At 35.4% G+C, this 25,168-nt stretch overlaps 1 protein-coding gene across 9 annotated transcripts in view; it reads right to left on the bottom strand.

The window, feature by feature from the left end:
- Positions 1-25,168, bottom strand: part of ANKRD17 (ankyrin repeat domain 17) — a 203,159-nt gene that overhangs the window by 71,378 nt on the left and 106,613 nt on the right. For 7 of the 9 annotated variants that reach the window (XM_023737779.1, XM_004383316.2, XM_023737784.1 and 4 more), the window contains 13 exons: positions 18,657-18,813; positions 16,056-16,203; positions 15,662-15,809; positions 14,347-14,580; positions 11,767-11,861; positions 9,545-9,782; positions 8,007-8,198; positions 7,526-7,635; positions 5,543-5,630; positions 3,875-4,002; positions 3,482-3,625; positions 2,971-3,073; positions 784-1,536 (listed from right to left, as the gene is read on the bottom strand). In XM_023737779.1, coding sequence (XP_023593547.1) covers positions 784-1,536; positions 2,971-3,073; positions 3,482-3,625; positions 3,875-4,002; positions 5,543-5,630; positions 7,526-7,635; positions 8,007-8,198; positions 9,545-9,782; positions 11,767-11,861; positions 14,347-14,580; positions 15,662-15,809; positions 16,056-16,203; positions 18,657-18,813 — 2,538 coding nt within the window. Of the gene's footprint in view, positions 1-783; positions 1,537-2,970; positions 3,074-3,481; positions 3,626-3,874; positions 4,003-5,542; positions 5,631-7,525; positions 7,636-8,006; positions 8,199-9,544; positions 9,783-11,766; positions 11,862-14,346; positions 14,581-15,661; positions 15,810-16,055; positions 16,204-17,621; positions 18,423-18,656; positions 18,814-25,168 lie in introns of those variants that run through there. The other 2 variants (XM_023737785.1, XM_004383318.2) reach the window with 2 other exon arrangements.

Below are 25,168 nucleotides of genomic sequence, written 5' to 3'. Positions count from 1 at the left end.
TCGTATGACTTACAACCCTATTAACTCTCATTTCACTACTTTGTTACACAACTCACAAAAAGTAAGTACCAAAAACTAGAAGCATCAAAACAACCTTCCAAAATATTTCTTCTTGCTAATGAAACTATGAAACTAATTATAATGGAATAAAATTTCTCTGGCTACACGTTTAAAAATATATCATTTATAACATTCTCAGGGGACCAAACCCTCCCATAATACTTCAGAGAAACTAGACATTAATATTCATAGTATAATTCAAACCCTATTTGGGTTGGTACTTTATTACTATTGTAAAGGTGTCTAAGTATTTTCTTTCTTTTTTTAAATATCCATCAGATTTGAAGTCTGATCCAATAGGATAAAGTATTTCTGTTCACAATAAAATTTCCTGATGTGTCCTACTAGTTTTGCACTTCAACGTCTATCAATTTCCCAGTTTACTGGTGTGAATACAAAAGTAAAAGCCAAAATTCAGTCTTAGTATTCTGAACTTAAAGGGAAAAAACAAAACAAAAATCAATCCCACTACTGAAATATCTAGATATTCACCTACTCAGCTAAGCCAGAAAGTTTCAGTCACTTTTTTTCAATGAGCTAACCTTTAATTCGACCTGTATCCTTCTGAGAACTTCTGAGATTGAACTAATATTTCTAAAGATATACAGGGGTCAAGAGTCCGAAAACAGTTCTCAAGTTGGGTAACGGCAAAAAACTGTGGCACACTCTTATTCGCCTTAAGCAAATCATATTTGATACCTGCTCATAACAATATAAACCCACCTGCCATGATGTCATCCAGCGTGTCATTGAGGGTCTGAGCAGGGCTGGCTACCATTAACCCTTGTTGTGTTTCTGTCAGAATTCCTTGCCCCAGCCCTGCCAACTGTGCTTGGCCCAGTACTGGCTGTCCAACTATCACTCCTTGCAGTTCTGTAAGATTTGCGATGGACCCTGGAGGTAAGGGACCTGCCGCCAGAGGCAAAGCTTGAGACATCGCCAGAGGCTGGATTGGTGCAAAACCCATCTGAGCAGCATTAGGCTGGGGTTCATCTTTAAGCAAAATGGGATCCACTTGCTGTAAGCGTGCATAGTCTCCCTCGGAAAGCTGTTCTCCAACCCCAACAGGAGTTAGCAGTCCCAGGTGTTGGCAAGACTGTTGCTGCTGCTGCTGAAGTTGAATTCTTTGAGCTTTAACCTCTAGATACTGCTTTTTTAGCTGCTGTTGAGTTTTCAGTTGTAATTCTCTTTCTACTTTCTGTAGCTCCTCCAAGATCTTTTGTTTCTTCTGAATTTGCTCCTCCCTCGTTTTGTTCAGCTCCTCGATCTTCTCCTTGGTAAGTTGGTCAGCGTGAGCCAGTTCCAAGGACTGCAGCTGTGCATTCTTTTCTATGGCTTCTTTTATCCTCTGTTCCAGTTCTGTTAACTTTCCCTGAGCCTCTTCTACAATGCTCTCTGGAGACTGATTGGTGATGTAACCCTGTACATCCTGGCTGTTTGCTGGCAAATGGCTGCTGGACTTTTGTTTAGAAGCAGCTGTGTGAAAAAGAAACCCCCTCAGAAGTGCGCATGAATGGCATCCTCATTACAGAGTTACTGTTGGGAGGTTTAGTGCCAACAGTTATGCACCAAGTTATCATATCCATAGAAGGTGTAAACGCACTGTTAAGGAGTTAAAAGCAAATCCACCTTCTTTATCATAAATATAAAATGTAGGGATTTTATGTGCATAGAGTAATGTTTGGAAATTAATTCAGAATTTAAAAATATCAAAAGGCTAAAATTAGACAACAGCGGGATGCAGATCTGCGATATCTAAGTGGTGCAATTAAAGCAAAATTTAGTGCTATGTGTAGATACTTCATCTGGTCATAAAGATGTAAAAACTCGTAAGAACAGAAAATAATGCTAAATTATTAAAGGGGGAATACTTAGACCTACAAGTCAAGGTTTTTCCACATTTTAGTAGTCTGTGCCTTTTAAACACATACACACACACACAGTACCCAAACCACTGAGAAATACCAAGAAATTAAAATCCACCTAAATGTATGTCTCTGCTGGGGCCTATCATCTTCAACACTGATAAAGGCAAGATATAAACTCACACATTCACACAGCTACCTGGACAGTAGAGAATTGGGATTTAGTTTCCCTGGAGGAAAAGATGCTGGACTACGCCATCCATTGTATCTTCTGACAGCCAGGTGAATAAACTGATCTGGCTACAGGTATAGCAATCAGTTGTTTTCTATACCAACTGAAAAAGGTGCCAAGGCTCGGTAGTAGTGATTGAAAACAGCTGATGGAAATACTTAGTATTCTTGTTCGTAAAAGAATATAGGTAGCCAAAAACCAAAAAATTAAAACCACATTGGATCTTCAGGTAAAACTTTTAAAAAGAAAGACTGATTGGAACTGGTTGTTGTAATGTATTGGGATATATCTTACAAACATGCATGGTGTTAAATCCACAAATCAAATATGGACCTCAGAAGTCTAGAGGAACAAACAAGCATATCTGAAGTAACTTTGAATTACTGGTTGAGAAAAGATATCCCAGATATAAAATCTGTATTAAACCAGTTACTCAAAATAAATTTTAATACTTGATCCAACTTGTTATCTTAGCCTTATATCACTACAGACATGTAAGTAATTTACAAAAATATCACCCAACTATACCCAGGCTAACCTTTTAACATGTATAAACTTACTAGTTATTAGAGAAAATCATGGATAATCAGAATTGCATCAGAGATGAGCATCTGAATATCTAATTCTAGCATAAATGCACTACTTTTAACTATCTCCTCTCCAAAAAACATTTTTTGTTGATAAAAAATCTTTATGCCAACTTAATAAATTTCATTTTTTGTGGAAAAATAATTCAGAATGGCTAATTTTTTGTAAGCTTATTGTTTTTACCTTGACAACACGTAAAACACAGTCTTTAGAAGCATAACTGACCTTTATTCCTGATGGGAAGAGTACTGGCAACATTGGCAGGTGGTTTGTCAGGCTCCTGGGGTGGGACAACCATGGGCAGTGCTTGAACTGGCACACGAGGAGCCTAAGATAAATGAACTAATTGATTATATTTCTTCTTTTCCTACACGTTTTGCTAAATAATGTTTTAAATAAAGAATAAATTACAGAGACTTATTAACATATTTTTAATATGACATTTATCAGAGAAACTGACAAATGTGGTGATATCCAATTATTGTCCATGATTTTTTTTAACGGACTTTGAATTCAAGTGGTCATTCTGAACATAATAAAAAAAGTAAAGCAAAATCCTATCATTCTAGAATCTGAATATTATAACAGATGTTCATTAACCACATCAAGTAAATAACCTTATCTGTAAAAGACTACATACTCTAACAAAAACTAATCAATCCAGTTTAAACTGAAACTATGAGTGAAAGGAGGATAAAGAAGAAACAGTACTATATGCGTTAGTTTTGAATCTTACCCTATTTAAATCGTGGGATGGGGGAGTTAACTGAGTGACATCTGGTGGAGGGGCTGAAAGCAAGTTATTAGGATAGTCCAAAAGATAGCAAACAACACTTGTATGGCCACCTTTTGCCGCTTCTATCAACATAGTTGAACCATCCTAAAACAGCAGATGTGAAAGAAGAAAAAATGGAAAATATTATTAGTTTATAGAATCTTTAGGAAGATAAAGCCAAGAGGCAACCACAAACATTGAAATCATGAGTTGTAAAGAACGCTTTCCTCTAATCAAATAGAAAAAAAATTAATAATTTAGGATGACATTATAAATGGAACTTGTAGATAATATTTTGCAATGTTCAAGCGTGAAGACTTCACAATGCTGCTTGAAATATTTGAGTTAACGCACTTTTAAACGGTGAGTAGGATCTGCCCCGTGAGCCAAAAGTAGTTCCACCACTGCCAGATGACCCCCTGCACAAGCCAGGGACAGTACAGTATGGTCATTATTAGCTGTGGTTCTGTTCACATTCGCTCCTAAAATAAACAAGGTGTGAAAAATCATGTTAGTATAGTATTTTTTCTTAAATTATGATAAATTTCAAAGTCATAAGGTGTTGACAGAATAGTAGAATAAAGGCCCATATACCCATTATCCAGCTTCAACAATTATAAACACACGGCTAATCTCATTTCACATATACCCACATCAACTCTCCTCTACCATTCTGAATTACTGTAAAGGAAACCCCAGTAGACATGACACAATTTCATCCTTATATATTCCAGAATGCATCAGTAAACAATAAGGATAAAAGTGTTTTATTCCTAATGCAACTCCTTTTTTAAAAAAAGCAGAATATGAAATTTGATCTACATTTTAAGTCCTTAGGTAGAAAAAATTATTAAAGACCAATAAAATATACATCACACTCCCCTACAGAGGCTAAATATGTATGTAGAGAATTAACATGGAATAGAAAATAAGAGCAGTACCATCTTTTCTCACTAAGAAATATCTGGGAATAAAAATAGATATATTTTCCCCCAAAACATGTATCTATCTCTAATTTCAATCACTGTGCTAGGCATTGTGAGAAATGGAAATAAAACAGAAGAAACTGGAGCCAAATCTATTAAAATAAACCAAGGAAGAGAAGGGATGGTGATTATACAAATAATTCCACTCACTCTTGCAAATACTGAGGTATAAATACACATCACAAGTAAAAGTGTTTAAATTGCCTACAATAAGTTGACCAGTGAGTTATTTCTGATATCTTATTTTCTTTATCTATTAACAATTACAAACTTGAGATTTCATTAGTATTTTTGGTAAGAAGGAAATGGCATATACTGTTATTTTTAAATTGTATATGGTTTACAGTCTTTTTAAATTCAACACTGAATCAAAATCTTACTGAATCAAAACTAATTTAATCTATATTTAAGAATATGATGAACCCTGGATGAAAAACTGTTTCAAATGACATGTATGTAGTAAAAACCTAAGAAATAATTTAAAGGAAGTAATACATATTCTAACGTTTTCATTAAGGTTGTTGGTATTCAAACTAGAATTAATGACCATGAATGAAAATATCCAAGCATTCTGCCGTATTTGTCACATCTTAATGTTGAATACTTTTTGTGCTGTATTTATAATCATCTCCCAATATTGTACAAAGAAGAAAACTTTGGCTCAAGGAAATATAAAGTTGGCAAGTGACTTGCTCCAAGTTTCTCAGTGGCAGAAATATCATAAAAACTCAGGTTTCAAAAAAATACTACATTACATAAACAGACTTTAAATCATCTCAACTCTAAAAGTTTTAGACAAAGAATTTTTTCTCTACAGAAGTGTTTCTCAGCAAGGGTGCTGCTCAGTATGACAATTCCTTGCAGTTTGGAACTGCTGTATATATTGCAGGATGTTTATCAACTATCCACTCTCTAAATGTCACCAGCATCCCTTCATCATGGGATACCCCAAAAATGTTCCTCATCCCTCAATCTCTAAATGCATAAGGCAGGTAACAGTACACTTCTGGGAATAAACTGCTTTATGCAAACCTACCTTTGCTAATTAAGAACTGAACAGTACAAACGTGACCAGCTCTTGCAGCTTTCATTAAAGGAGTTCTTCCACCTTCAGATTCATGCTCCTGTTTAAAAAGTATAGACTTAATTGATATTTAATTACTAATAATTATTCTTTTTTTAAGAATCAAAAGGAAAAGAATTGGATTAATTTCTGAATCTATGTATATCAACTGAAGTAAATTAAAAAATATTATTTTTAAAGTTAAAAAATCTCAAATTAAAAACATGTTCTTTGGAAACAACTTAAGAACTGAAGGTATATTCATGCAATTGTAATACCCTCATCTAAATCCATCTGGGTGCTTTTTCTTTCTCTCTTTACAAAAAGGATTGTGGAACTTGCACAGTGTATAATACTCTAGTACAGCCCTTTTGCAAACAATCAAGCTATTAACATCACGCTCATCCACTCCATGTTATTTTCCTTTCACTAGTTTGAATCCTATCTGTATGAATTTCTGTAAGCACATCATTTCCTTCCCTTTAGAGATGTCTTATTATTCCTATTTCACCTTATATGAAAATAACACAATATCATAATTCTAAAAACCATCAATTATACAATGCTACTAGAGCCTTCTGTGTCTCAAAAGGATGGAGAATCTACTGTATTCTTGTAATTGTTGGGTTATTGAGAACAATACTGGAGAAATTTTCAGATCTTAGAATATAAACTTCGAGAAAAACTACCTTTTGTAAATCACTTTATATTTCCACTGTTTAAAACATTCATATTTGATAAACAACTTTTGATTTTTGTCTTAAGTTACACTATAGGCTGTTTAATTGCAATTACTAAGCAAGCACTAAAGATTACACTACTGTATGTGTCATAGCCACTGAGTTACACAATGGAAACATATTTCTCAAGCTGTAGAAGCTCAAAGTCTAATAAGGGAGACATATGTAATAACTAAATACAATATAACTTATATAATAAGTACTTTAAAAGTTGTTATTAACACATACAGAACTGAAAGAAATCACAGTAATTTAACCCTCTCTTTTCATAAATGAGAAAAGTAGACCAAAAGAAGTTAAATTAGTAAGTTGACAAAACTAGTTACCAGAGGAGCCTGTTTCTGTCTGCATGGGACTTTCTGTCATAAAACTATGAATTCCCACAGGAGAGCTCACATTTGCTTATTAATTTCAGAATCTCAGCCCAATGAACGTATGTTGCTGTTGTTGTTAAGTGCTGTCTAGTGGATTTTGACTCACAGTGATACTTTGTGACACAGTAGAACTGCCCCACAGGGTTTTCTTGGCTGTAATCTTTATAGAAGCAGATTGCCAGGTCTTTCTTCCCACGGAGCTGCTGGGTGGGTCTGAAAACTGTCAACTCTTCCATTAACAGAGCAGCTGAGTGCTTAATTGTTTGCTTACATTCAACTAAAACCTATCTTTTCATGTCTCTCCCCCAACTCCCAAAAGGCTAAAATGGAAGACTAGCTATTCCCCCCATACACATTTGTTTTATGCTTCTCTACCTCTCAGGCTATGCTCATATTATCTTCCAACTGGAATATTTCTTTTGTCATATCTACCTTTTTTTAAACCTTAGCCAGATGACCTCTTTATCTCTTCTCAGCTTCTTTATTCTCTCCACTTTCCTTATGACATCTCTTTAGCCACATTTTCCTTTTTATACCATGTAAGAAATGCTTCTAAAAATAGCTACATACATATGTAAGCGAAAATGAATCTGTATTAACATCTCTATCACAAAATTGTCCTTTTTATTGTGGGGAGTGAGGGGAAGTGGACTGGATAGTCCTACTAATTCAAGGAACCAAATAGTGTAGAAAAAAATGACAAAATGAGATAAAGAATGGTATAAAGGCCAACATAAAATTAGAAATAAAGAAATACTTGTTATCAGTAATCTCCACAAAATTTTAAATCAATTTCTTGCCTTGTTTTTAAATATTAGGATTTAAAAGATAACCTAACTTACCAGATCTGCTCCTGCCTGAAGTAAGACATCTGCCACATCAGTATGACCATTTTCACAGGCATATGTTAGTGCTGTATCCCCTGTTGCTGTGGTTGCATGAACATTAGCTCCTGTAACAGTATTAACAGATAACATGCACTTTATTTAAAAAATCTTTGAAAATGAATTATAGACATAGAAATTTCTCCTAGATAAGCTGTATTTTCTCAAATTAGACAAAATAGCTGTTTCTATAGGGGAAAAAAATACTGTCAGCATCTTTACTCTAAAAAAGAAATAGATTAAAGCTCCAAATACTTTAAATAGCAGTAAGGAAATCATTTATTCAGAATACATCCAAAAGTATATCACACTATTTTTTTAACACACATTCAAGTGTATCATAATATCAGAAAAAAAATTTGTATTAAAATATTTTTACTTAAGTAAATCACGTAAAAATTCTCCCAACTGAAAACAAACAAACAAACAAAAAGCCTACCTGCAGATAATAAGTATTTAACTAATTCCAAATGACCCTCTTGAGCAGCTTCCATTAAAGGTGTAGAACAGCCTAGTTCTATGTCAGCTCCTGCCTTTATTAGAAAGTCAGCTACTTCCAGAAAGCCTCCACAGCAAGCCAGAGTCAAGGCAGTTTCTTGAGTTTCTTCTGTCTGTGCATTGATATTTGCTCCTAAAATAAAGATTCTAATTATTTAAAGCAAGTTAAGTCACTTATTCCAGAGATAAGCAAACATGATTGTTTCCTAATAAACTATACCTCAAAAATGAACTGTTTATATTACTACACTAAATAAGAAAATGTCTCTCTCCTACTCTTGGAGGCCAAAAAAAAAAAAAATTCTATAGTTGGTGTATACAGCTGGAATAAAACCCATTCAACCAGACAAGTACAACAGGTCAGGCAATAAAAGTACTTAGAAAAATAAGCTACATTCTCTCATTATAATAAATAAAAAATGATGATAAAGATGTTGATGATGATGATAATAATAGCTAACATTTAATGCGCTTTTACTATGTGCAAGATATTCAAAATACTTTATATATTGTTTAGGTATTACCTCCATTTTACAGATAAAGAAATTGAGGGTAATTAACTTGCCCAATATTACAATAACATTATCATCATCACCACCACTGCCACAATCACCATAGCTCACATTTAACAAGCACTGTATGACATGCATTATTCTAAGAGCTTTATACATGTATATCATCTCACCTCACAACAAGCCTACAGCTGAGAAAAACTAGGCACAGAGAGATTAGAAACTTGCCTAAAGTCACAAAATTCGTAAGCAGTGGAGTTGTGACTCATACCTCCAGAATTACGCTTTTAAAATTCTAGTTGAATATTATTGCTCAATAAAGATAAAACAATTTTTTAATGTGCCATTCCTCTTAAATTTATCCAAACAAAAACTTTACTATTAAAAGAAAAGTAAAATGAGCCTACAAATATAAAAAGAGATGGGAGACGACATCTGAACTTAAGATATCTTAATACAGTGAAAAAATTGTTTCACTTTTCCCGGAAAAGAAGTCCATTGTGTACTGGGCTTCTTGACAATTTCTAATATGCATTCTAGTAATCTCATCAAGTTAATCCTTATAGCAGGGTTTCCCATACTGTGTTTCATGAAACACCAGATCTCTCAAATACTTATTAATAGGTATTCTGCCCCCTAAGGAATTCCTGGGATATATTAGCTTGAGAAAAATTGAATACCACAGACCCCTCTACATAACCCACATCCCTACACCACCCCAAGTCCTCTCTGTTTTCACTGACATAGCACATGATGGCACTAAAATCTCTATATTAAAGAAGTCTATCTGAATTTCTTTAGGACAGTATGAGGGCCATTTTCACAGCAAATACTTGATCATTAGTTTGGGTAACAACATCTCACTGCATATCTACTAGAAAGATGAAAAACTGAAATTCAATTTTATAAAATTGTAATCTTCAGTTTTACATTATTTATGCATTAGTGCCTTAACTGACATGGTTACCTTGGCCTAGAAGTAATGCCACCATCTCTTCATGTCCTTCGCGAGCTGCTTCCATCAATGGTGTGTAACCTTCATCATTGACCTCTTCCAGGCTAGCTCCTCTTTCAATAAGCAAAGCTGCAAGTTCCACATGCCCACCACATGCAGCCAAAGTCAATGGTGACTCAAATGAATCAGCAGGCATGTTCACTTGGGCACCACTGTCAAGAAGTAACCTAGCTACTTCAACATGGCCATCCTAATTGTAATACAATTAAAAAGAAAAATTAAAAATTTTGAAGACTCCTAATTATTATACAGTGAAATTTACTGATCACCATTTAAATAAGAATTAATAAATCTATATTTAGCAGAGTAAATCAGTATTTATTAAGTTCTGCCTATATTTATTTAGTATAGAAGTTGGAAATAGAGGTTGAAGATATAAAACAAGTAGAAAAATGATACCTTCAATCAAGAAGCTTAACAACCATCAGGGAAGAAAACAGTTTAAGTACATGAAACAAGGGGCTACTATGAGACCAAAGATAACATCACCACTGCATGGTACAAACTTAAGTGCTAAAAGGATAAAGTTACAGAAGGTAAAGGTAAGAGAAAGGTTTTAAAAAAGTAGGATTTTCACAAAACCCTTAATGATAACGAAAACTTGATTAAGTAGAAAGAGAAAAAATGCAGTACTTTTTGGAGGAGTGAAGGGAAGGGTACATGACGGGTTAGGAGAAAGGGAACACAATATGTACATGGCACCTTCTTTGTTGTTCACCATTCAAATGCCAGGGAAAATAAGGAAAACAGGAAGTTCTCTCTTATTATCTTCTGTATCTTTTACTTGTTGCCCTTTCTTGAAGATTTCCTAATTACTGGCAACCCCAAGACTCTTGTGTCCTCTTCTTTTTTCCCTTCTATATATTACCTTCTCAGACATTTTGTTCTCTTTTGAATATGTCATGCTCATTTTTGCCTCCATGCCTGCCACATTACACAACTCTAATGTCTTATTACTATGGTTAGTGTGGTATTCCTTCAGCTCAGAATGCCCTCCTCTGCATAAATATTCAACTTTAAAGTCCAGTTTAAAATCTCCATTTTTAAAAAAGTCTTCCAAATGTCTGGACCTAATAATATCTTTCTACTCACATCTACTTACAACACTCATTTCCAGAGCATATTGTTTAGGTCTACAGAACATCGTTTTTTAATTTCTTAACTTACATATAGGTCGTTTCCCTAATGGGGGTGGTAAGGACGATTTAGGTACTTCATCATAGAGAACAGTAACACTGCTAATAATAATGATACTATTTTAATGGTTTTTGCCAAATCATCTCATTTAATCCTCATGTCAACCCCATAGAAGGCTGTTATCCTCCTTTTACAAATGGGCAACCAAGAAACTTCAAAGAAAACTTGTATTTGTTCAAAGGAATAACTTGCTAAAGCAAACACTGGTATGGCAATAACGGAAAACAATAGATAACTCAAGTCGTAAATGGCTACATAGTATGTTAAAAAAAAAAAAGAACATAAAATTTACTATCCTTTTAACACTTGTTCTCTGAAGGGAAGAGACAAGAAACTTCAAATTTACTTAGGTCTTTTTCTATCTTTGTCTATAATGTTACTCTGATCCATCTCTGTGTCACAAATCATAGAATGAGATACAGAGGTTTAAGAGTACTATTATTATTCATTCCCAAGTAAAGACTCTTAAAAAAGAGTTCTTCAAAAAGGAAGCCAGGGCTCAGAAAAAGACCATGACAGGAAATTATGTAACACAAATAATGCTATACTTTTCAATCTTTTTAAAATTAATTTCACTTTGATATACACGTATTGCTTAGTACTATGTGCACATTCAGAAGATTATATTCTCTTTAATATACTCAAACAACCTTTTTAAACGTCACTTTTTGTACCAACTACAAAAACCAATATAGAGTTATGTGAGAATAAGAAACTGAAAGTGGCAATGTAAAACTTCAGAAAGCAACTCTAATCGAAGTTAATGTTGTACAACAGGATCTGAAAACTATTGATAAAAAACATGAATAATACGTTAAAAAAGAGTAAGGTTCTACTCCACAATAAGTAAGGTTCTACTCCATAATAAGGCTATGATAAATAGAATCTTTGCACCCAAGGAGAAGGTACTCATTATACACTACCTCTGTCTCTCTCCACCTAATATATATTTCATGTATATATTTCACCAATCTTACCATGCAAGCCTCCATTAGAGCTGTATGCATTTCATCTGTTTTATGTTCTTGATCTGCGCCTGCTGCCAAAAGAAATCGCACCATCTCTAGGTGTCCTAAACCAAAAGTATATAAGATTACTTAAAAATATTATTCCACAGTTAAATATAAGAAAAAATTATTATGGTATTTTGAAAATAGTTATATTTAACTTCTAGCATTTAATTTATAAGCATAATATGAAAGTCAGCTACAAGCCACCCTCAACTATTGAACACAAATTTGGTGTTTTACTCCTTACCCTAGAAACTGCTGCTACTAGACTCTCCGATGCAAATGAGTATAGATGCTTTTAAAACCCAACACTCAGAACATCCCCTTTACAAACTTTTAAGAGGTCAGGCATACTACAATTATCATTTTACTTATGCTAAGGATTAAATTAGCTCTCATGAACTAGTAGCCTAGGATAACAATCATTCAAATTATTTCTGCAAGGAAGTTTATTTTAAGTTCCAATAACTAACTGACATACTTTTTAGGAATAACTTGTTGTAAGTCGGGTACCACATATATAAAAACATTCCTAAAATGACACCATTCAATTTATATTTATTCATTTATTTACATATAAACATACACACACATGCACACACACTTGTTTATAAAATTTCAAATAAATCATATACTCTAGTTCAGATAAAGACACCTTATTAGTGGTTAAATACAGACGATAAATTGTATTTTAAAAAGGATTTCAGATACTATGCAAGAAACAAAAAAAAGATTCTTCAGCTTTATTTGGAATGAGCTATAGTTAATTCTTAATCAACTGGAATTGGGGGGAAGGAGTGGATGGTGGAGTCATAAACAGTTAAAATAACTCATTACAGTAAGTGCAGTAAAACAAAACTTATTACATCTGCCACATCTTCTTTTTGCTAACTACCTACCTCCCTTTTCCTGGCATTCTCCCCTTCCAGAGATCTGCATCAGTGTTTACTCTTAGCCTGAGTTCTACCCCTTCCCAATCTCCTCCCTGTCAATCTATGTCCTAGGAAACCTCACCAGAAATAGAGGAAGGGGAGAGGGTCCGTGGATCCCTGGAGATAGCAGAGATGTTCTCCACCAGCTCAGGTCTAGATTCAGCTTCTAATTAAAACCTGCAAGACCCAACCTCAGTTGCCCCTTTTGGAAAGCAGGGTGGGGCTAGAAGCAAAGGGGAGAGGGAAGAGTAATTATGCATAGCTCCATCTCAAAGTTCTTCTGGCCAGCTGGGACTCGGTAGTAAAATACTGCCAGTTCCGGGTTCAAATGTGTAGCTGAAATCAGCCAGCCCTGGAGAGGGTGCCCAAAGGCTTAATTCCTCTTCCCCCAATGAAGATCAGCCTTGGTCTCATTATCAAACCAAGCTGAAGAAGAAAAGGATCTCAGCTGTGCTTCCTTAAGATCATTAAATTAATCTGAAAATCTGTTCATTTAATACCAGATGATCAAAAGCATTTAGATAAAGCATATTTTCAAATTTAACTTAAATTTTAATCATTTATGTACCCAACCATTATTTGGACCATGTTATTTTAAAGAATTTCCAAAAAACATCACACAACCTTGGCCACTCTTAAAAAATAATGGAACAAAACAATAGCAGGGCTTGGACTAGAGTGAAACAATCAAGCACCCAGGGTGAAAAACTTAAGGAGGCACTCAATCAGTCGCATGCAAATGAGGGCCAGCCCTTGAGAATGAGTGCCACCTTAAATTTTGCACCCTGCCTTGCACCAAAGTAGGCATTCACTCTCACTCTCATGCTTCCAAAAAGTGCCTCCCTTGAGCTTTTTCATGATGCCTCAGGGTCATGAATTTATCAGTTATTTTAGATACAAATATGGCACAGCTACAGATGGTATGAAACACTGAAATGAATTAATATGCAGACACAAAATATCATGAAATTTGCTTTTTCTAAAAAAAGGTCTTTACAAAGGTGGAGTCAAAAATGTTCAGCTCTGTTCTTTTTAGAATCTAGAGCATTAACTATTCAAAACAAGCACGCCTTTCCAGGCAATTGTCCTCCCAAGGGAGGCTATTTTTCTGTTATTACCAATATTTTCTGGTTAGCTGATGTCATTTAAAATATTTTAAATATTTCTCTTCTTGTACCTCCTCCTTTCTCTTCAATTTTTCTGCTTTGTTTTTGGTACCATTAGAAATAGCTGGCTATTTTCATTGCTTTTACTTTTAAACTTGCTGGTTGAATACTTCCAGATTTACGAGTAATAGAATTCTTTTGTGCAAAGAAGGCAAAATACTCTGACATGCAAGACTATTAGAACAGTGCATATTAAAATTAAATAACTTCATATTTCTGATGAAATAAGTAGATCAATTGAGTCATTTTCTATTGCCAATATTTATGAGTCTATATTTTAAAAATTTACATATTAAATGTTTTAACTTTAAATACTTTTAATATTTAATTACATCCTATATACTATTATTCATATTTTAGTTTTACTTTTCATCTTAAAAAACCAGACTATATAAAATACCTGTAATTTCACGTGTTTAAAAACTTTAAGAAAGGATTGCATTCTGTACCTTTGTAACAAGCTAATGTAAGTGCACTCTCTTTAAATTCATTGGAATGCGTATTAATGCCAGCCCCATTTTCTAGCAGCAATCTGGCTACTTCCACATGTCCAGCACTTCCAGCTTCCATAAGAGGAGTATGACCATTTTCATTATGGTCCTCAATACTAGCACCGGATTCCAAGAGCACCTTTACAACATCTACATAGCCTCCAGCACAAGCATATGTAAGTGCTGTATTGCCTGTTTCAATGAGGAAAGACAAAAAGACATTAACATAAAAATGTAGCCTCTAATTCAAATGAAGCCTCTAATTTAGCATCATGAAGAAAACCAAAATGGTGACTACAGTCTTTATATGGGGTGTGCGTGCGTGCGTGCGTGCGTGCGCGTGCGTGTAGGGTCACTATAAGTCAAAACTGACTCGACAGCAACAGGTTTTGTGTGTGTGTATATTTATATAAACTTAAAATGCCTTTCTTCATTATATTTTATCAGCTCCGCATTCTTTCTCCACTGAAAACCAGGGTCAAATACATGTGGAAAATCAGATACATTTATCAAGATTCTAGAGTTGTAAAAAAAATGAGGAAATTCTTCCCTGAAAAAACTTTTTCAGATGAGAAAAAAGTTATGTTCATTCTAACTTTAATCAGAGAATGTTTCACACACTTTAGTTTTTTCATTTAATCTTTTCAAGCTAACAGCGTGTGTGTGTGTGTACACATACATCCATATCGTTCCTTTTAACTATGTGTATTTGTTTTCACTACAACTTTAAACACCAAGTAACCGATCGAAGTTAAAGTAATTTCAAAAACATTCTTGATGATAAAAATCTCCCACATAACAAAAAAATAAACCTTTTGGGTAATATAAAGATTTCTAAAATTCTTCAAACCAGAACTTTTGGGCCTTAAAAATTATTGAAAGTATCTAAAAATAAAGTTGAAAATCTTACATGAAGGAAAAACAAAATACATTTCCATACAATTTGAGAGTTTTCACACAAATCTATCCAGGCCCAAGATTGCAATAAAAAAATTAGTTTAGACTAAAGTCATGTCCCTTGCAGGACACAATGTTTTCATAACATTCTATTTTTCTATGGTCACAATTTAATAATGGCAGGGGATGATGGACCTGCCTTTTGTTCCTATTCTTCTTGCTCTCCCCCTTACTCTAAACCACATACGGAGTCTTACGCAAGTTGTACAGCACATATTAGAACAGCAAAAGAATCACTAATGATCATTTTCATATGAAACATTTACTACCAAAGTGTATTACCATACAGCAAAAAGAAAAAAGAAATATGCATTACCTGTTGAAGACTGTGCATTGACATCGGCTTTATGAGCTAGCAGCAACTTCACAATTTTGACATGTCCCCCATTAGCAGCAGCCATTAAAGGTGTAATGTCACCTTTGATTCCCCTATCTTCCACATTTGCATGCATTGCTAACAAAACCTTATGGAAAAAAAAATAAAGTTTAAAGGATACTAGCAAATGATGATTCCATCAAAAAAATGTCGAAGATAAATTTAAGTAACACCTATCTATTCAAAATATAGTAAAAGGACCAATAAACATAGAACATTTAGCTAGCAATTTATTTGTTGAAATGAACCTAATGGTGGAAATGGTTTTACTTTATTATTTCCTTAATAAGTATGCCATATAACAAAACACGAGCTTTATTTGGATAATACAAACCTGTGCAAGCTCATAGTATCCAGCAGAACAAGCTAAACAAAGGAGGCTCTCCCCTTCTTCAGTGTGCTCATTTACACTTCGTCCTTCGATGAGTAACTTGCGCACAGCATTTACATCTCCTTCTGAACAAGCTTCTGCTAAACTGCGGCTATTAGGGGAAGAATATTATAAGGATAGAAGAATAGAAAAAATTTCACAGTAGTGCTACACTAGAATGATTATTTCTATATGATCCATAACAAAAAGAAATCTGAAAATGCTAAAGTTCACTGAGTTTTTAATATCTATATTTAAAGGTTACTAAATTAAAAATATTAATATTCAAAATTTTTTCAGTTATGCAACTACAGGATAAAGTCTAACTTACTAGAAGTGGAGAAATAACATAAAATTTTAAAATATAAAAATTTTGTAGAAATTACATGAACAAAATACAGGTTACAATTAGTTTTTTGTCCAACCATTAGAAAATTTTTATAAAATTTAGAAGTATTTAATAAAAATGGGCAAAATTTGTACTAACTATAAAGGCCTACAATCTTACAATTAATTAAAGGAAAATCAGACCAAAAAGATGGGAACATGTAATTTTGACCAATATATGACTAGCTGATAAGGAGAGTTTTTTTCCTGAAGTATTTACTTATACCATTATGTTTTAGGAAAGTCTTAAAAATATCCAGAAAAGGAAAAAAGCCAAATTCACGCAAAAGGATAGTGGAAATAATACAAAAATTAACTAAGAGAAAAGTTCTTGCCCTGTAACCCTCCCCAAACAATTTCAACTATGGACATTCTTAAAGATTCTCTTACTTTTGAATAAAATCCATTCTTAAGAAGAAGAAAAAAAAAAAAAACACTAAATCTAGTGCTATTAATTAATACACTCTCTTTCAAATATTTAACTCAATTCTTCTAACACCCTCTTGAAACATGGCCTTGTCACTTCAGATACTCAAGGATTATGGATAACCTCTTATCTGTACCTCTATTATTACCATCACCCAGTTTCAAGATCATCATCTTTTGCCCAGTCTCTCTGGTTTTACCCTGGCTCTCATGCAGGCTTTTCACAACAAGCCAGCCAGAGAGATCCTATTTAAAGGGAAGTAGTTATGTCACTCCCCTGGCTCACAACCCTCCACTGGCCTCCAATCTCAATCAGGGAAAAAGCCAAAATCCCTATCAGATCTGCCCAGTTGCACAACCCCACTCACCTCCTCACTTTTACCTCTGACTTCTCCTACTACACTCTCCCTTATTGTTTCCACTTGAGCCACGCTGGCATTCCTCCTATTCATCAAATATGCTAAGTAAGCTCCAGTCTCAAAGATATCTGCATTTGCTGTACCTCTGCATGAAGGCTCCTCTCCCAGACATAGCTCTGCTCCTTTCTATTTCAGATCTTTGCTTAAAAAAAGCCATCTTTTTAGTGAAAAATTCCCTGACCACCTTATTAAAAAGGCAACACGACCTTCAACCCACAAAAGCTGCCCTAGCACTTCCCTGTCCAACTTTTTTTCCTACTTCTTATCATCATGTGCTATACTAATATATTTTACTTACTTGTTAATTGTATCCTTCCCCTACACCAATATTCCAACATGGTTGAGGTCTCTCTCTCTCCCCCTCTTGCACAAGCTCTTCTAGTTTTCCACTTGGATTTTCACTTATTTCTCTATGTGTATGCTAGCTTTAAAATAAAGTTACAGAAACTACGCTAACAACAGGTTTCAGAACTTGTACTAAGGACACATTAAATCTGGCATATGGCACTGCACTTAACTAATATAGTCTGGCACATAACGCTCAACTGCACTTAATTCCACCATATATCTATCTCAAGCTTTGTTTGAATAAATATGATTGTCACAAACATGCTCTCTGTTGTTATTTGGCTGACAGCTTTCAGTATTTTCAATGCCAAACATCCTACAACTTTTTATTTTTCTATTCTACTTCCTGCTTCAACTAGATTCAACGTATTCTTCAAGCATTTTTTGTCTTCCCTCTTGCCAGACATAGCAGGTATCATACAAAAAAAATTTCTGGAGAGTATCAAGAATACTTTAGGCTAAAGACTGCATGTTAATTAAGGAATAGAATCTGAGGTTAACTAAAGAAAGAGAGCCAATCTACGAGAAAAATGAGACAGTAAATTAATAAAAACACAAAAATTGATTCCAAAAACATTCGGCAAATAAAAACCTTGCCCACTAGAATATGGCATGAGTAACTGGAAAGCATTTACTTCTTTGTCACCAAAAACATTAAAAGGAAACAACATTTAAATAAGCAAAAGGTCTTTTATAACCTATTAGTTATGAACTCAGCCTTACAGTCAGACAGATACATACTAGTGACCCAGGATGGACACAATTTGATCTTGAATAATTTACTAACCTCTCTTTAGTGTTTTCATCTGTAAAATGGGAATTAAAAAAAAAAGTCTATACCGTATAGAATTTTGTAAATATAAGTATCACATGTAAAGTGCTTATTTAGCACAGTGCCAGACACAAAATAAATGCTGTAATGTTAGCTATTTGTATTATTTATAAGAAAATGCATTCATACCGATCACAGTGAAAATCCACTTACTTGTCCGACTGCCCTGCATTTGCTGTGCTCTCAGCTCTCATACGAGTAAGTGCAGCAGCAGCTTCATCCAACGCACAACTAACAGACGAGGTCAATCTCCGAAGAACTTCAGGGTCTGCAAAGGCTTTACCATCAGCTGTGGATAATTTGCCTATTCCTGGCATGTTATTTTTCACAGCAATATGGATACACCCAAAAGGAGAAACAAAGCAAAATTCAAGTTATTTAAACCTATATATTATATTTTAACAATACTCTGAAATAACCTACAAATGGTACAGTAGATATATAGTCAGCCTAGCATTTTTTAGGAAATTATTCTTCTCTAATAATTTTATTACTTCCATTTGGTTCTTCAATACTTGACCCTGTGCCCCCTGATGTCAGAAATGGGTCATTGACCTATGCTGAGACAATTCCGAGCCCTCACTTAGGTGTTTGTCAGAGTTGTGAAAGAAGAACCTATGTTCAAAGGTTGCTAAATTAGTAAAATATGAGTCATAAGTTCTCTGGTCACTTTTATTACCAGAGAGAAAAACTGGCCCAAATAAAGTTAACATAGAGGAGAATAGAACAGAGAGATAGAAAAGAGACAAAGTCCTAATAAAATTACTTTCGAGGCACTGACACCAGTAGTGCTAAAAGTCAACACTATCCCTATACTTTTTACTTATAATCTAGCAAATGCTGACTTTTCCTTCAGAAAGTTGGGTTACCAGCACTTGTGACAAAATATGGCCTAATAAAACATTCTAGGTTATATACAAGAGATAACATTTATATGATTGCCTCTTATTTTAGTTATGACAGCAACTTATAACATATACTCAAACTCCTACCTAAGAGTTGCCATATCTAAAAAAGTCAGAGTAGCAAAAGAAAAAATTTTTTCAAAAGCAGAAATGCTTAGTAAGCATCTACATGAAACATAACTTACTGCTTTTCTAGAAAACACTATAATAAAGCGAGCTGGCCTCTAGCTTTTATTATTCTAACACAGTGGTGCTTATTAATCCAGGCAATCCATCAGCATTACCTGTGGAGATATTCAAAAATACAGATACTATATCGTGAGGTTTAATTAAGTAGGAGGTCTATACATATTTAAAGCTCTAAAGTGATTCGGATGCACAGTCAAGACTGAGAAACTTTGTTCTAACTTGACGATAAATATGATGTTAGGAAAGATATTATACAACCCTGCTACTCAACATGTGGCCCACAGAAACACTGCCATCTCTTTGTGACCTTGTCAAAAATGCAGAATCTCAAGCACAACACAACATGTACTAAGCCAAAACCTGTATTTTTAACAAGCTCTGCGAGTGTTTAAGATGCAGGTTAAAGGGAGGCAGGGCCAAAATGGCAGAGCAGTCAGATACTTCCGGTGGACCCTCTTACAACAAAGACCCAAAAAACAATTGGATTGATTGTACATGGCAATCTGGGAGCCCTGAACATAAAAGTCAGAGTTGAGGAACCAGACTGAGTAGCAGGGTGAGGGAGAGACAGTTCGGAAGCGGCGAGCAGTTGCAGAGGAGTTGCCAGACCTGACCAGAGAGTACCTGAGCCCTTCAGGCCTGAGCAGCTCGCGGGTGAGCGGTAAGACAGGCAAGTGGTGGTGCTCGGGAGGCGCGTTTTCCACACCAGGAGAGACCCAGCACCAGAGAGTCTACACAGCCACCCAGAAACAGTGACAAGCAGCCCTGGACCAGGGAAAGTTAAGTACTTGGGTACAGCCTACTGCACAGATCAAAAACACGACCCTTAGGGAAAAACCTCTCTCCCATTTACCTCCCCGCTCCCTGCTCTGCAATGAGTCGCGGACCAGCTTCAGCAATTGCCCAGTCCCTTAGGCCGGAAGGGCAATCAGTCACACGCCCGGAGCCATTCTCCCTGCCTTGGAGAGTGAACAGATTAACAGAGGGGAAAAAATAAACTGCTGGCTCCCCTAAGCCATGAACCCAGGGTAGGCACAGCTCCTTTGCCTAGGCACAGGGATAAGGGATCCACGGACTTTGAGTGCCTTTCCCCCTGCATAGACTTCTGTGGGCCTATCTCAACAGCGTAAGCTCTCATTACCGCAGTACAACAGAGTATATAGAGGAACTCTAACTTCAACTGTTTCAGCTGTGAAATGGCAGCTTCTTGATATTTGACATGACTCTCCCATTAAGCAGGCTCTTCGCCTACCCACATCAGGGGCCTGAGGACTGGTGGCTCCACCTACACCACCTAGCCACCTGCGATAGGGATTCATAAATAAGAAGTGCCCCCCCAAGTACTTAGAGACAACAACATTAGGTACTCATAGTCCAACTGCAAAACCCACCTATTTATGTGCTCTAGGGAACAGGGACACACCTACCTCCTGGACACTCGGGGGCAACCGTCAGCCCCCTGCATTGCTCAGAGTGTGTCCCTCTGCTGCACCCAAATGCCTGCGCATACGCCAATCATCCATACCTCTCTAGGACTGTAGGTGAGAGCCTACACTACACGCTTGGTGGCTATCTACCTGGGCAGCTGAGCTGAATCCATGCAGGAATAGGGGGACTCCTGAGCTCACATACCTACTAACAGATCTAACCACCTGGCGACAAGACATTAGAGCTTCAAAGGTGCCAATAATCAAAGTAGTTCATACGAGCAGCCTATTTGGGCATATCAAAACAAAACAAGAAGCTAGGACACAGTAAACAAACATAAAATAAATAAATATAATAACATATTGATGGCTCTGAGACAACAGTCAATATCAAATCACATAAAGAGGTAATCCATGATGGCTTCAGCGAGTTACGAAAATACAGAACCTAGAAATTTTCCAGAGGAGGAAAATTTCTTGGAATTACCGAAGGCAGAATACAAAAGAGTAATACAGAACTCTTCAAGAAATTAGGAAGGAAATTGAGCAAAACGCAGAACATGCAATAGAGGAAATTTAAAAGATTAGAGAAGAGCATAACGACAAATTTAACAGGCTGCAAGAATCCACAGAGAGACAGCAATCAGAAATTCAGGAGATTAACAATAAAACTTCACAATTAGACAACTCAATAGCAAGTCATAGGAGTAGAACTGAGGCAATGGAAGCCAGAATTAGTGAGACTGAAGATAAAGCACTTGACACCAACTTATTTGAGAGAAAATCAGATAAAAGGATGTAAAACAAATGAAGAAACCTAAGAATTATGTGGGACTCTATCAAGAGGAATAACCTACAAGTGATTGCAATACCAGAAGAAGAGGGAATAAAACAAAATGCAGAGAGAATCATTGAAGATTTGCTCGCAGAAAACTTTCCTGATATCGTGAAAGATAACAAGATATCTAGCCACAATGCTCATCGAACTCCACATACGACAGATTCCTAAAGACAGTCACCAAGAAATATTATAATCAAACTCGCCAAAACCAAAGATAAAGAAAGAATTTTAAGAGAGGCTAGGGATAAACGAAAAGTCATCTACAAAGGAGAATCATTAAGAATAAGCTCAGACTACTCAGCAGAAACTATGCAAGCAAGAAGGCAATGGGATGACATATATAAAGCCTTGAAGGGAAAAAAAAACGCCAGCCAAGAATTATATATCCAACAAAACCGTCTCTCAAATATGATGGTGAAATTAGGGCATTTCCAGATAAACAGAAGTTTAGGGAATTTGCAAAAACCAAATGAAAATTACAATACTGAAGGGAGTCCTCTGGTTAGAAAATCAGTAACATCAGATAACAACCCAAGACTAGAACACAGGACAGAGCAACCAGATTATCAACCCAGATAGGGAAGTCACAAAAGTAAATCAAAGCTAAAACACTGAAAATAGGGAAACAGATGTCAATATGTAAAAGACGAAAACACTGAAACAAAAAAGAGGAACTTAAAAAATGTAGACATACATTTTTCATATGGAGAGGAAGTCAAGGCGATATAAAGAAATAAAAGACTGGTATACACTTGGAAAAATAGGGGTAAATATTAAGGTAACCACAAAGAAAACTGACACTCCTACACATCAAAATAAAAAACTGGAAAAAATATAAAGATTCAGCAAACACAAAATCATCAACAATTAAAAAGATGAAAAGAAAATACATAAAGAAATTGTGAACAACACACAAAAAAAGACATCAAAATGACAGCACTAAACTCATACCTATAAATAATTACGCTGAATGCAAATGGACTAAATCACCAATAAAGAGACAGAGAGCGGCAGATTGGATTAAAAAAACAAGATCCGTCTATAAGCTGCCTACAAGAGACACACCTTAGACTTAAAGATACAAACAAACTAAAACTCAAAGGATAGAAAAAAATATATCAAGCAAACAATACTCAAAAAAGAGAAGGAGTGGCAATATCAATCTTTGACAAAATAGATTTTAAAGAAAAATCCACCACAAAGGATAAGGAAGGACACTATATAGTGACTAAAGGCTAAATACAACAGGAGGACATAAATAAATATTTACGCACCCAACAACAGGAATCCAAAATACATAAAACAAACTCTAACAGCAACGAAAAGAGAGATAGACAGCCCCAACAATAGTAGTAGGAGACTTCAACACACCATGTTAGATAAAGGAAAGAACATCCAGTAAGAAGCTCAGCAAAGACACAGAAAAGCTAAATGCTACAATCAACCAACTTGACCTCACAGACATATACTGAACACTCCACCCAACAGCAGCCAAGTACACTTTCTTTTCCAATGCACATGGAACATTCTTCATAAGAGACCGCATATTAGGGCATAAAGCAAGTCTTAACAAAATCCAAAGCATCGAAATATTACAAAGCATCTTTTCTCACCATAAAGCAATTAGAGTAGAAATCAACAACAGAAAAAGCAAGGGAAAAACATCAAACACATGGAAACTGAACAATACCTTGCTCAAAAACTCCTGGGTTATAGAGGAAATTAAGGATGTTATAAAGAAATTCAGAGACTCAAATGACAATAAAAACACAGCCTACCAGAACCTTTGGGACACAGCAAAAGCAGTGCTCAGAGGTCAGTTTATAGCAATAAATGCACACATCCAAAAAGAAGAAAGGGCCATAATCAAAACATTTACCCTACAACTGGAACAAGTAGAAAGAGAGCAGCAAAATAAGCCCTCAGGCACCAGAAGAAAGGAAACAGTAAAAATTAGACAATTAAATGAAATAGAGAATAGAAAAACAACTGAAAGAGTTAACAACAGCAAAAGCTGGTTCTTTGAAAAGATCAACAAAATTGATAAACCAGTGGCCAAACTGACAAAAGAAGAACAGGAGAGGATGCAAATAACCCGTATAAGAAATGAGATAGGTGATATCACAATACACCCAAATGAAATTAAAACAATCATAACACACTATGAAAAATTGTACCCTAACAAATTTGCAAACCTAGAGGAAACGGACAAATGTCTAGAAACTCACGACCTACCTAAACTACCACCACCAGAGGTAGAACAAATAAATAAACCCATAACAAAGGAAGAGATCCAAAGGTAATTAAAAGACTCCCAACAGTAAAAAGCCCTGGCCCGGATGGCTTCACTGGAGAATTCTACCAAACTTTCAGAGAAGAGTTAACACCACTACTACTAAAGGTATTTATTTCAGAGCATAGAAAAGGATGGAATACTCCCAAACTCATTTTATGAAGCCAGCATAACCCTGATACCAAAACCAGGTAAAGACACCACAGAAAAAGAAATTTACAGACCAATATCCCTCATGAACACTGACACAAAAATCCTCAACAAAATTCTAGCCAAGAGAATTCAGCAACATATCAAAAAAATAATTCACCATGATCAAGGGGGATTTACACCAGGTATGCAGGGACGGTGCAACATTAGAAAAACAATCAATGGAATCCATCACATCAATAAATCAAAAGACAAGAACCACATGATCTTATCAATCGATGCAGAAAAGGCATTTGACAAAGTCCTACACCCATTCATGATAAAAACTCTCAGCAAAATAGGAATAGAAGGGAATTTCAACAATATAATTAAGGGCATTTATACAAAGCCAACATCATCTTAAATAGAGAGACTTGAAAGCATTCCCCTTGAGAATGAGAACCAGACAAGCATGCCCTTGATCACCACTCTTATTCAACACTGTGCTGGAGGTCCTAGCCGGAGGAATTAGGCTAGAAAAAGAAATAAAGGGCATCCACATTGGTAGGGAAGAAGTCAAAGTATTTCTATTCCCAGATGATATGATCTTATACACAGTAAACCCCAAAGAATCCACAAGAAAACTACTGGAGCTAATAAAAGACTTCAGTAAAGTTTCAGGATACAAGATAAACATACAAAAATCAGTTGGATTCCTTTACACCAACTAAGAGAACCTCAAAGAGGAAATCACCAAATCAATACCATTTACAATAGCCCCCAAGAAGATAAAATACTTACGAATAAATCTAACCAGAGACATAAAAGAACTATACCATGAAAATTACAAGACACTACTGCAAGAAACCAAAAGAGACCTG

The sequence above is a fragment of the Trichechus manatus genome, unplaced genomic scaffold (genome assembly GCF_000243295.1).
Source record: "Trichechus manatus latirostris isolate Lorelei unplaced genomic scaffold, TriManLat1.0 scaffold00108, whole genome shotgun sequence".
Taxonomy (NCBI): Eukaryota; Metazoa; Chordata; class Mammalia; order Sirenia; family Trichechidae; genus Trichechus; species Trichechus manatus.
The sequence above is the reverse complement of the archived record's forward strand: the minus strand, read 5'-3'. Positions and strand labels throughout refer to the sequence as shown.